Source organism: Symphalangus syndactylus, chromosome 15 (assembly GCF_028878055.3).
Source record: "Symphalangus syndactylus isolate Jambi chromosome 15, NHGRI_mSymSyn1-v2.1_pri, whole genome shotgun sequence".
Classification (NCBI taxonomy): Eukaryota; Metazoa; Chordata; class Mammalia; order Primates; family Hylobatidae; genus Symphalangus; species Symphalangus syndactylus.
Window position 1 is genome coordinate 90,216,966 of NC_072437.2, and position 12,377 is coordinate 90,229,342.

Here is a 12,377-nt window from a genome sequence, read left to right on the forward strand (position 1 = left end):
AGAGACAATATATGTAAAGTACTTAGTATAGCTCTTTGTATATAATACATTTCCAGTAATTTTTTATTTTTTTGAAATGGAGTCTCGCTCTGTTGCCCAGGCTTGAGTGCAGTGGTGCAGTCTCAGCTCACTGCAACTTCCACCCCCAGAGTTCAAGCGATCTCCTGCCTCAGCCTCCTGAGTAGCTGGGATTGCAGGCACACGCCACCAAACCCGGCTAATTTTTGTATTTTTAGTAGAGATGGGGTTTCACCATGTTGGCCAGGCTGGTCTCAAATTCCTAGCCTCAAGTGATCTGCCCACTTTGGCGTCCCAAAGTGCTGGGATTATAGGTGTGAGCCACCGTGCCTGGCCTATTATTTTATTTCATTTTCCCTTGATTATAGGTCTTCTAGGTGGTCTGTATCCAGGGCCTCACTTCCTTCTAGTGAATTCCAGGCAACGGGCTTTCATTCTCCCTACCAGGATCAGTGGCATTTTGTCATTCTGTCTTCTTGAAACGCTTTCCTCTTTGTATTTTTCTGTAGTTTTATACTTCTGTTTTAGTATACTTGTATGATTGTTCTTCTTCATCCCACATTTGTTGTTTTCTCCTATGTCTTAACTTCACAATGGTGCCTTACCCCGTTTTTTGTTTTTTTTTTTTTTGAGATGGAGTCTTTCTCTGTCCCCCAGGCTGGAGTGCAGTGGCGCAATCTCGGCTCACTGCGAGCTCTGCCTCCCGAGTAGCTGGGACTACAGGCGCCCGCCAACATGCCCGGCTAATTTTTTGTATTTTTAGTAGAGATGGGTTTCACCGTGTTAGCCAGGATGGTCTTGATCTCCTGACCTCGTCATCCGCCCGCCTTGGCCTCCCAAAGTGCTGGGATTACAGGCTTGAGCCACCGTGCCCGGCCTCATTTTTCTGTACTGTCCTTTCAACTGTTACTTTTAGCCTTGGAATTCTAGTACCACAATATTGTGATCATTTGCTTATTGTGCTGCATAATTTGTTTTCTTTAATAGTTTTCAGTAATGAGTTACCTTCTTTATAGAAATAACAACAGATTCAAGGATATTAACACGCTAGCACTCACCTGCATTCCAAACCCTTTCTTGTGTGCCAGGCCCAGGGGTAGATTTGCAGCTGCATACAAGGATTGCATGTCTACAGAGCGGTCTGCGATCTAGCTGCACCCTGGGATACAGCGCCCTTCCTGTTGTTTCCGAGGAGGGAGCTGCAGACCTCTGCCTAGAGCATCCAGTCGCCAGTATCAAGCCTTCATCATTCACCTTGGCATGTGCCCTTCAATTCAGCATTTGTAGCTCTCACTAGAGCTCCACTTGTGTATTTGCAGCTTCCAAATGCTAGCTGTACTTGAATGGCCTATTATCCAAAGCTTCAAGCTCCTACAATACTGGATTCATCACTTAAAACCTAATATCTTGGGGGAGGGGCCAAAAGTCTGCCTCGTTCACTTTTATATTTCCTGCATCTAGCAGTATTTGTCACATGGTAGAAACTCTCTAAATATTTGTCAGTGAAAAACACTACCCTCACCCAAACTCAGCTCTATTTCTATCCTTGGCACCATCATTCTTCTAGCCACCCTAGAAACTCAGATTTCCTTTGATTGCTACTTCTGAGTTCAATCTGCTCAGTCATCAAGCCTCCCTTTCCTACAAGGTCTGTTTGGTTTAATCCCATCTCAGAGCCTAGGTAATTTCACAGCCTTTGCAACGTCAGAATGTTGAGTGGAGAAGGGTAGGGGAAAGAGAGAAAAGATACTCGTTCCTGATGTTACCATTTGCTTAGCCATTCAACCTTCAACTGATGACTCTCTAATCTTTGGGGTGTCTTTGATCTGTAAAATGGAGAGATTGAACTAGGAAACCTCTAAGGTCCTTTATAGCTCTACTTTTTCTACATTATATGGTTTTACCTCCCTAGTGCCTAACCCAGGCAAGGTGTTACAGAAGGCCCTCAATAAAATATAACATACTCGGTCAATTGGGGCAAGATGGCCAAATAGGAACAGCTCCAGTCTACAGCTCCCAGTGAGACCAACGCAGAAGGCAGTGACTTCTGCATTTCCAACTGAGGTACCCGCTTCATCTCCGTGGGACTGGTTAGACAGTGGGTGAAGCCCACAGAGGGCGAGCAGAAGCAGGGTAGGGTGTCGCCTCACCCGGGAAGCGCAAGGGGTCGGGGAACTCCCTCCCCTAGCCAAGGGAAGCCATGAGGGACTGTGCCATGAGGGACGGTGCTATTCGGCCCAGATGCTATGCTTTTCCCATGGTCTTCGCAACCCACAGACCAGGAGATTCCCTCGGGTGCCTACACCACCAGGGCCCTGGGTTTCAAGCACAAAACTGGGTGGCCATTTGGGCAGACACTGAGCTAGCTGCAGGAGTTTTTTTTCATACCCCAGTGGCATCTAGCACGCCAGCAAGACAGAACTGTTCCTTCTCCTGGAAAGGGGGCTGAAGCTAGCGAGCTGAGTGGTCTTGTTCAGCAGATCCCACCTCCACAGACCTCAACAAGCTAAGATCCACTGGCTTGAAATTCTCGCTGCCAGCACAGCAGTCTGAAGTTGACCTGGGACGCTGGAGCTTGGTGGGGGGGAGGGGCTTCTGCCATTACTGAGGCTTGAGTAGGTGGATTTTCCCCTCACAGTGTAAACAAAGCCGCCAGGAAGTTCCAACTGGGCAGAGCCCACCATAGCTCTGCAAAGGCACTGTAGCCAGACTGCCTCTCTTGATTCATCCTCTCTGGGCAGGGCATCTCTGAAAGAAAGGCAGCAGCCCCAGTCAGGGGCTTATAGATAAAACTCCCATCTCCCTGGGACACAGCACCTGGGGGAAGAGGCAGCTGTAGGCACAGCTTCAGCAGACTTAAACGTTCCTGTCTGCCGGCTCTGAAGAGAGCAGCTGATCACCCAGCACAGCACTCGAGCTCTGCTAAGGGACTGACTGCTTCAAGTGGGTCCCTGACCCCCATGCCTCCTGACTGGGAGACACCTCATACAGGAGAGCTGCAGCTGACATCTGGCAGGTGCCCCTCTGGGAGGAAGCTTCCAGAGGAAGGAGCAGGCAGCAATCTTTGCTGCTCTGCAGCCTCCGCTGGTGATACGCAGGCAAACGGTCTGGAGTGGACTTCCAGCAAATTCCAAGAGACCTGCAGAAGAGGGGTCTGACTGTTAGAAGGAAGACTAATAAACAGAAAGCAGTAGCATCAACATCAACAAAAAGGATGACCACAAAAAAACCCCATCTGAAGGTCACCAACATGAAAGACCAAAGGTAGATAAATCCACAAAGACGAGGAAAAACCAGCACAAAAAGGCTGAAAATTCCAAAACCAGAATACCTCTCCTCCTCCAAAGGGTCACCACTCCTCGCCAGCAAGGGAACAAAACTGGACCGAGAATGAGTTTGACAGATTGACAGAAGTAGGCTTCAGAAGGTGGATAATAAACTCCCCTGAGCTAAAGGAGCATGTTCTAACCAAATGCAAGGAAGCTAAGAACCTTGATATAAAGATACAGGAACTGCTAACTAGAATAACCAGGTTAAAGAAGAACCTTTTACTTGATGGAGCTGAAAAACACAGCACGAGAACTTTGTGAAGCATACACAAGTATCAATAGCTGAATCGATCAAGCAGAAGAAAGGATATCAGTGATTGAAGATCAACTTAATGAAATAAAGCATGAAGACAAGATTAGAGAAAAAAGAATGAAAAGGAACGAACAAAGCCTCTAAGAAATATGGGACTCTTTTAAAAAAGATTAACAAAATAGTTAGACCACTAGCCAGACTAATAAAGAATAAAAGAGAGAAGAATCAAATAGAGACAATAAAAAAATGATAAAGGGGATATCACCACTGATCCTACAGAAATACAAACTACCATCAGAGAATACCATAAACACCTCTACACAAATAAACTAGAAAATCTAGAAGAAATGGATAAATTCCTGGACACATACACCCTCCCAAAACTAAACCAGGAAGAAGTCGAATCCCTAAATTGACCAATAACAAGTTCTGAAATTGAGGCAGTAGTTAATAGCCTACCAACCAAGAAAAGCCGAGGACCAGATGGATTCACAGCCATATTCTACCAGAGGTACAAAGAGGAGCTGGTACCATTCCTTCTAAAACTATTCTAAACAATAGAAAAAGGGGGACTCCTCCCTAACTCATTTTATGAGGCCAGCATCATCCTGATACCAAAACCTGGCAGAGACGTGACAAAAAAAGAAAATTTCAGGCCAATATCCCTGATGAACATCAATGTGAAAATCCTCAATAAAATACTGGCAAACTGAATCCAGCAGCACATTAAAAAGCTTATCCACTGTGATCAAGTTGGCTTCATCCCTGGATTCAAGGCTGGTTCAACATACACAAATCAATAAATGTAATCCATCACATCGAACCAATGACAAAAACCACATAATTATCTGAATAGATGCAGAAAAGGCCTTCAATAAAATTCAGCACCCCTTCATGCTAAAAACACTCAATAAACTAGGTATTGATGGAACGCATCTCAAAATAATAAGACCTATTTATGACAAACCCACAGCCAATATCATACTGAATGGGCAAAAGCTGGAAGCATTCCCTTTGAAAACTGGCACAAGACAAGGATGTCCTCTCTCACCACTCCTATTCAACATAGTATTGGAAGTTCTGGCTAAGGCAATAAGGCAAGATAAATAAAGGGTATTCAAATAGGAAGAGAGGAAGTCAAATTATCTGTGCAGATGACATGATTGTATATTTAGAAAACCCCATTGTCCCAGCCCCAAAACTCCTTAAGCTGATAAGCAACTTCAGCAAAGTCTCAGGATACAAAACCAATGCGCAAAAATCACAAGCATTCCTATACGCCAATAACTGACAAACAGCCAAATCATGAGTGAACTCCCACTCACAATTGCTACAAAGATAATAAAATACCTAGGAATACACCTTACAAGGGATGTGAAGGAGCTCTTCAAGGAGAACTACAAACCACTGCTCAAGGAAATAAAAGAGGACACAAACAAATGGAAGAACATTCCATGCTCATGGATAGGAAGAATCAATATCATGAAAATGGCCATACTGCCCAAAGTAATTTATAGATTCAATGCTATTCCCATCAAGCTACCATTGACTTTCTTCACAGAATTAGAAAAAACTACTTTAAATTTCATATGGAACCAAAAAAAGAGCCTGTATAGCCAAGACAATCCTAAGCAAAAAGAACAAAGATAGAGGCATCACATTACCTGACTTCAAACTACACTACAAGGCTGCAGTAACCAAAACAGCATGGTACTGGTGCCAAAACAGATATATAGACCAATGGAACAGAACAGAGACCTCAGAAATAACACCACACATCTACAACCATCTGATCTTTGACAAACCTGACAAAAACAAACAATGGGGAAAGGATTCCCTATTTAATAAATTGTGTGGGGAAAACTGGCTAGCCACATGCAGAAAACTGAAACTGGATCCCTTCCTTACACCTTATACAAAAATTAACTCAAGATGGATTAAAGATTTAAATATAAGACCTAAAACCATAAAAACCCTAGGAGAAAATCTAGGAAACACCATTCAGGATATATGCATGTGCAAAGACTTAATGACTAAAACACCAAAAGCAATTGCAGCAAAAGCCAAAATTGACAATTGGCATCTAATTAAGGAGCTTCTGCACAGCAAAAGAAACTATCATTAGAGTGAACAGGCAACCTACAGAATGGGAGAAAATTTTTGCAATCTATCCATCTGACAAAGGGCTGATCTCCAGAATCTACAAGGAACTCACACTTCCAAGAAAAAAACAACCTCATCAAAATGTGGGCAAAGGGTATGAACAGACACTTTTCAAAAGAAGACATTTATGCGACCAACAAACATATTTTAAAAAGCTCATTATCACTGGTCATTAGAGAAATGCAAATCAAAACCGCCATGAGATACCGTCTCACGCCAGTTAGAATGGCGATCATTAAAAAGTCAGGAAAGAAACCGAGTGTGGTGGCTCACACCTATAATCCCAGCACTTTGGGAGGCTGAGGCAGGTGGATCATGAGGTCAGGAGTTCAAGACCAGCCTGACCAACATGATGAAACCCCGTCTCTACTAAAAAAAATACAAAAAAAAATTAGCCAGACCTGGTGGCAGGCGTCTGTAATCCCAGCTACTCAAGAGGCTGAGGCAGGAGAATCGCTTGAACCCGGGAGACGGAGGTTGCAGTGAGCTGAGATTGCGCCACTGCACTCAGCCTAGGTGACAGAGAAATAGAAACACTTTTACACTGTTTGTGGGAGTGTAAATTAGCTCGATTGTGGAATACAATGCAGCAATTCCTCAAGGATCTAGAACCAGAAATATCATTTGACCCAGCAATCCCATTACTGGGTATATACCCAAAGGATTATAAATCATTCTGTAAAGACACATGCACATGTATGTTTATTGCAGCACTGTTCACAATAGCGAAGACTTGGAACCAACCCAAATGCCCATCAATGATAGACTGGATAAAGAAAATGTGGCACATATACACCATGGAATACTACGCAGCCGTAAAAAAGAATGAGTTCATGTCCTTTGCAGGGACATGGATGAAGCTGGAACTCATCATTTTCAGCAAACTAACACAGGAGCAGAAAACCAAACACTGCATGTTCTCACTCATAAGTGGGAGTTGAACAATGAGATCATATGGACACAGGGAGGGGAACATCACACACTGGGGCTGTCGGCGGGTGGAGGGGAAAGGAAGGGATAGCATTAGGAGAAATACCTATTGTAGATGACAGGTTGATAGGTGCAGCAAACCACCATGGCATGTGTATACCTATGTAACAAACCTGCATGTTCTACCATCTATTTTAGAACATAAAGTATAATAATAAAAAAAAAACACGTAGAAAAGCACAAATAACAGAAACCCAGTTGAAATGCTTAACTAGAGTCAATTAGATGTGCAGGAATAAGTAGTATAAGAAGAATCAAGTCCAGGAGTGATCGGGAAATGAGTATTGAACAGTATTTGAGAAAGAGAACATGTCCCAGGGCCCAAAAGTCAGAAGGGACCCACCAGCCAGGCAAGTTGCTTAGATGCTGTAAGGTGTAGCCAAGGGAAACCAGGAGTATTTGATACATGGCAGCAGGGGTTTATGGCTGCCAGGGGGAAATAACTGGTCAAGTGTTGGGCTTTCAGTTAAGATCTAATTTAATTTCCTTTCCCTCATTCTGCAGCAATCAGAATACACAATCTTAACCACTCAGTCCTTAGTGCTTTTGTTCCATTTTACATTGGATGTTTTCACTGCCTCACAGAGTCCGTTTCAAATGTTTTGGCTGAAAGGGCTTTTTGTATTTGTATGTTCTGAGTTCAGATCCTGCTGGTGCACCCAAGCATTATGGAAACAGGGACTTAACTTAGCTCTTCCAATAGAGTGATGAGGGATTCTGCTTTTAAAATTTGTAGCATTTATCTTTTTATGTAAGGTTTTCCTTTACAGTTGAATAGGTCTCCATATTTTTCCATCATTAGACAAATACTAAAATGGACTAAATAATTTTAAGCGATAGTGGAGGAGAGGAGGTACAGATTTCCTTCTTAGAGAGTGTCAAAGAATATGCTCCCAGTAGTGGAAAAGGAAGATTTTCAGTCTAGCGGCTAAGTACCTCCTACACATTTCTCGTCTATCAGAAAACAGGTACACTGAAGGCACCCTGAGAACTCATATTGTAATTTCAACACACCCAAAATCAAGGGCCCAGATGCCAGTAGCTGCAGCAAACAGGTTTTTCCTCCCTGTTGATCAAGACAGGTGAGTGAGACAGAACTTGGCTTTCTTATGTGATGCGGGATTATCTTGTGACTTGTGTCTTTTTCCCTAATGTGCTAGAGGGAAAAAAAATAGCTGAGTTTTCTAAAACGATAGCTCTCTATTTTTAAATGAATTTGAAAAGTCAATTAAATTATGTATTTTATTGCCTCTGTATCATATTAAACGAGTATTTTATTTTAAAGGCTTAAATAAATGAAAATGATTTTTGTTAAAAAATAATATTTATTTAATAAGTAGATATTTGTGTAAATTCCCTTTGTTCTAGAGAAATTCTTATTTACATTATAGAAGTAATACATGCCCATTATTTAAAAAACAAATTTTTAGGGGCACCAAAAAAGATTGAGTCTACACACCTCACCCGTGACACCACTCATCAGAGGCTACCACCTTTTCTTGTGTATCCTAGCAGAAATGTTTTATATATAACAGAGTATTGTAGAACTATATACAAGTGACAATCAAATAGCTAAATATTAACTAATACAAATTTGGTTACCTGGATAGAGCTTTCTATGAGCTATAGCTTCTAACATTGCTTCAAAATATACTCTGTCTCCCTGTTATATGTATTAATTGACATCTGAAATATGTATGCATTTTATTGGGATAGGGTATATGGTTATAAAAAGAAAATATGCTTTTCCCTTCGGAGATGGGAACTCTACTCTGTATATACAAACTATTGTATGATTGCTTTTTTTTTTTTTTTGAGATGGAATCTTACTCTGTGCAGTGGCACGATCTCAGCTCACTGCAAGCTCCGCCTCCTGGATTCATGCCATTCTCCTGCCTCAGCCTCCTGAGTAGCTGGGACTACAGGCGCCCACCACCACGCCCAGCTAATTTTTTGTATTTTTTTAGTAGAGACGGGGTTTCACCGTGTTAGCCAGGATGGTCTCGATCTCCTGACCTCATGATCCGCCCGCCTCAGCCTCCCAGAGTGCTGGGATTACAGGCGTGAGCCACCACGCCCAGCCCTAAATTGCTTTTTTTCCCATGTAATGTCCTTGTATTTTTCCATGTTAGGGTTGTCAAAAACCAAAATTTCAACAAATTGAGTTTGAGAGATCTAATTGCCTTTTATTAATGATTTATGAACTAGGCCTCATGCAGTCTACAAAATAGAAAGGAGCTCCAATGAGCTGGACAGGGGAAGCCGGCTTTAGAAAAGGCTGAAGAAAGTGGAAACAAAGAACAGAAAGCTGATTGGTTATTTCCAAGTGAGCCACTGCACCCAGTCATAAATGTATTCTGTGGGGAAAACTTTTGTTAAACTCTGCATAGCGTTTCACTGGCTATACCATAAGATGGTTAACTATTTGTATAATTCAAGTTATTCCTAGTGTTTTAGGAAGAACAATGCTGTAATGAACATCACTCTTCTTCACTAATCCTTGAACAAGCCAAGCATACTCACACCTCAGGGTCCATTCTCTGATTAGAATCCTCATTCTCCCTGCCAGGCACGGTGGCTCATGCCTGTAATCCCAGCACTTTGGGAGGCTGAGGTGGGTGAATCACCTGAGGTCAGGAGTTCAAGACCAGCCTGACCAACATGGTGAAACCCTGTCTCTACTAAAAATACAAAAATTACCTAGGCATGGTGGTGCACATCTGTTGTCCCAGCTACTTGGGAGGCCGAGGCAGGAGAATTGCTTGAACCCGGGAGGTAGAGGTTGCAGTGAGCTGAGGTCGTGCACCTGCACTCCAGCCTGGGCGACAGAGTGACACTCCGTCCCCCAAAAAAAAACAAAAAACAAAAACAGAAACAAAAAACCTCTTTCTCCCTCATGGACATGACTCACTAGCTTCCTTCTTTCAGTTTCATTTTTCTCATAGATCTTTCTAAAATTACAATTCCCCGATGTTTCCTTCCCTGCTATCTATACTGTCTAATACATTGTCTATTTTGTTAACTTGTTTATTATTACTCCTCATTGCTTCCTGTAAAATGAAAGGTCCTTGAAGGCATGAACAATATCTGGCACCTAGCAGGTGTTCCATACATTTTAAATGAACATATGTACTGGGCAACAATAGTATATATTAGGATTTAGTGGAAAACAATTCAGAGTTTTTATTCAAAAATGCATTCCCAATTTTATTGTTTATCTGGGGTAGGGATGGCAGATAAAAGTTTTTTTTTTTTTTTTTATTGAAGCTATTTCAGAATTTCAAAAACAGTCCCACAGGATGCCTTAAAAGTCTAAATTTTTATATTACTGTAGGCATCGTGGTATAATAGAAAAAAACACTGGACTTGGGACTTACTAAATCTTGAGTTCTAGTCTAGTTCTGCTACTCACCCTGGTGTTTGACCTTGTATGAGTCATTTATTTGCTTTGCATCTACTTTTCATCTAAAAATTGCTGAGCAAACTCCATTCTGATGTTCTCTTTTATCTCTTGACATTTTGATTTGAGAAGCTCTCTAGTATAATACATTTTGGTATTGCTTTATAATTATTAGTTATCAATTACCCAGAGTTGTTTATTTTTTTTAGAAGATCAAGTTTTAATGTCAAATTAGTTAAGTTTGTACATCCTTCAACATCTTCCTTTTGCTTCTTTCATGTAGCTATCAGATATTGTGAAAAATGTCAGCTGATTAAACCTGATCGGGGGCATCACTGCTCAGCATGTGACTCATAAGTGTCACTCACACATATGCTTAATATCTAGCACTGGAAATCAGTGATGGGAGAGTGCAAGGGGAAGGAACATTTTATATGCTTTACACTTGACAAGAACACTTCATCCTCTCTCATTATTTGCTGTGCATACAGGGCAGACAAAAATATTGATAAAAGCTGGAATATACTCACAAGTTATCTTTGATAACAGTTCCTATACCAGTTAATAGAATTTTCTTGGACTTTATGCTGTCTGTGCTTGTGCTTAATGTAAGTCTTTGTGCACATGTAAGGAGATCATATATTGAAGGAAAGATCACTAGTTTGGAATCCCAGATAATCCTTGACTTTTAGTAACACAGTTACTTAACTTTCTAAGTATTAAATTACTCATTTTGTTACATTTTTTGAGATGATCCATGGTCTACATATAAATATAGAATACATATTCTAGTAGGGAGGCAAATTTGAGGTTTGGTTTCTTTTTAATTACAAAAATACAGTAGTGCTTATGCATGGGGTAAAATTTTATAGAATATGTGGAAAAATAACCATCTCCAAGCCCATCAGTGTTAATATTTTGGCTTATTTCCTTCTAAACTTTTGTTTTTATGACCTGCGTATGTTTAAAATAACATAGGGGCCATCTGTATTGCATTCTATCTCCTTCAGCTAATTTGTTAGCTGGATCTATCTTATGTACCAAGTACTGTGCACCGGATCTGAATTTTGTTTTTTTCAGGACAGGGTCTCACTATGTCAGCCAGGCTGGTCTCACTCTGACCTCAAATGATCCTACCACCTCTGTCTCCCAAAGTGCTGGAATTACACGCATGAGCCACCGTGCCCAGCCCAGATCTAAATATTATAGTATCATTTGATGTGGTCTAAGGCAGCTGAATATGTTCAGCTGAATTCCCAGTATAAAAATCATGACTTTTTACCTATGAACATTCTTGTGGAAGCATCAGAAATGATCTCTAACCTAGTTTCTGGGTTGATTCTCTTAAGATGTAGCTGTAAAGGGAAAATTTTAAGTCAAATAAAAGAAAATTATGAGAAGTTAGAAGAATTTTTCTGCATGGATTTTCTTATGCTTGTTTGTTTTCTAGATGTATTCTTAAGATGGATCATCACTGTCCTTGGTATGTATTAAAAAAACAGAAGAAATTGCATTGGTGGTGAGAGAGAGAGAATTTAGAGTAACTTCAGTATTCCTAAATTTTGAAGGCCAGTTTACTCATAGATACTAAGATTGATCTCTTTACATCTATGCACATATTTGTATGTAAACAATTATATTAAATGGTTTCTATTAAAAATATCTGCTGAAATTAACCCAAATAACAATGTATTAAGAATTAACATTAAAATTCCACATTCCGTATAGAATTTATTAAATACAAACATTCACAATTAAGACACCACTGTCAACTTCCCAGATGACCCATTTCTAGGTAATAATGATTAAGTTTTCTGATTTGTCTTTTTTTATGTTTGTTTTGTTTTATTTTATTTTTGAAACAAGGTCTCTGGTTGCCCAGGCTGGAGTACAGTGGCATGATCTTGGCCCACTGCAGCCTCGACCTTCTGGGCTCAGGTGATTCTTCCACCTCAGTCTCTCAAGTAGCTGGGACTGCAGGCATGCACCACCACGCCTGGCTGATTTTTTGTATTTTTAATAGAGATGGGGTTTCTTCATGTTGCCCAGGCTGGTCTTGAACTCCTGGGCTCAAGCAATCCACCCGCCTTGGCCTCCTGAAGTACTAGGATTACAGGCATGAGCCACTGCACTCGGCCCAATTTATTTTTTTTAAATTACTATGTTTTAATTGTTTTAAAAAAACATCGAAGAGGTCAGGAGTTCAAGATCAGCTTGGGCAACA

At 41.0% G+C, this 12,377-nt stretch overlaps 1 protein-coding gene across 1 annotated transcript in view; it reads left to right on the top strand.

Moving 5' to 3' along the window:
• Positions 1–12,377, top strand: part of LOC129464024 (palmitoyltransferase ZDHHC20-like) — a 54,789-nt gene that overhangs the window by 17,994 nt on the left and 24,418 nt on the right. Inside the window, 2 exon segments of the mRNA XM_055244856.2 lie at positions 10,437–10,512; positions 11,604–11,636. Of these exon segments, the coding sequence (XP_055100831.2) occupies positions 10,437–10,512; positions 11,604–11,636 (109 nt within the window).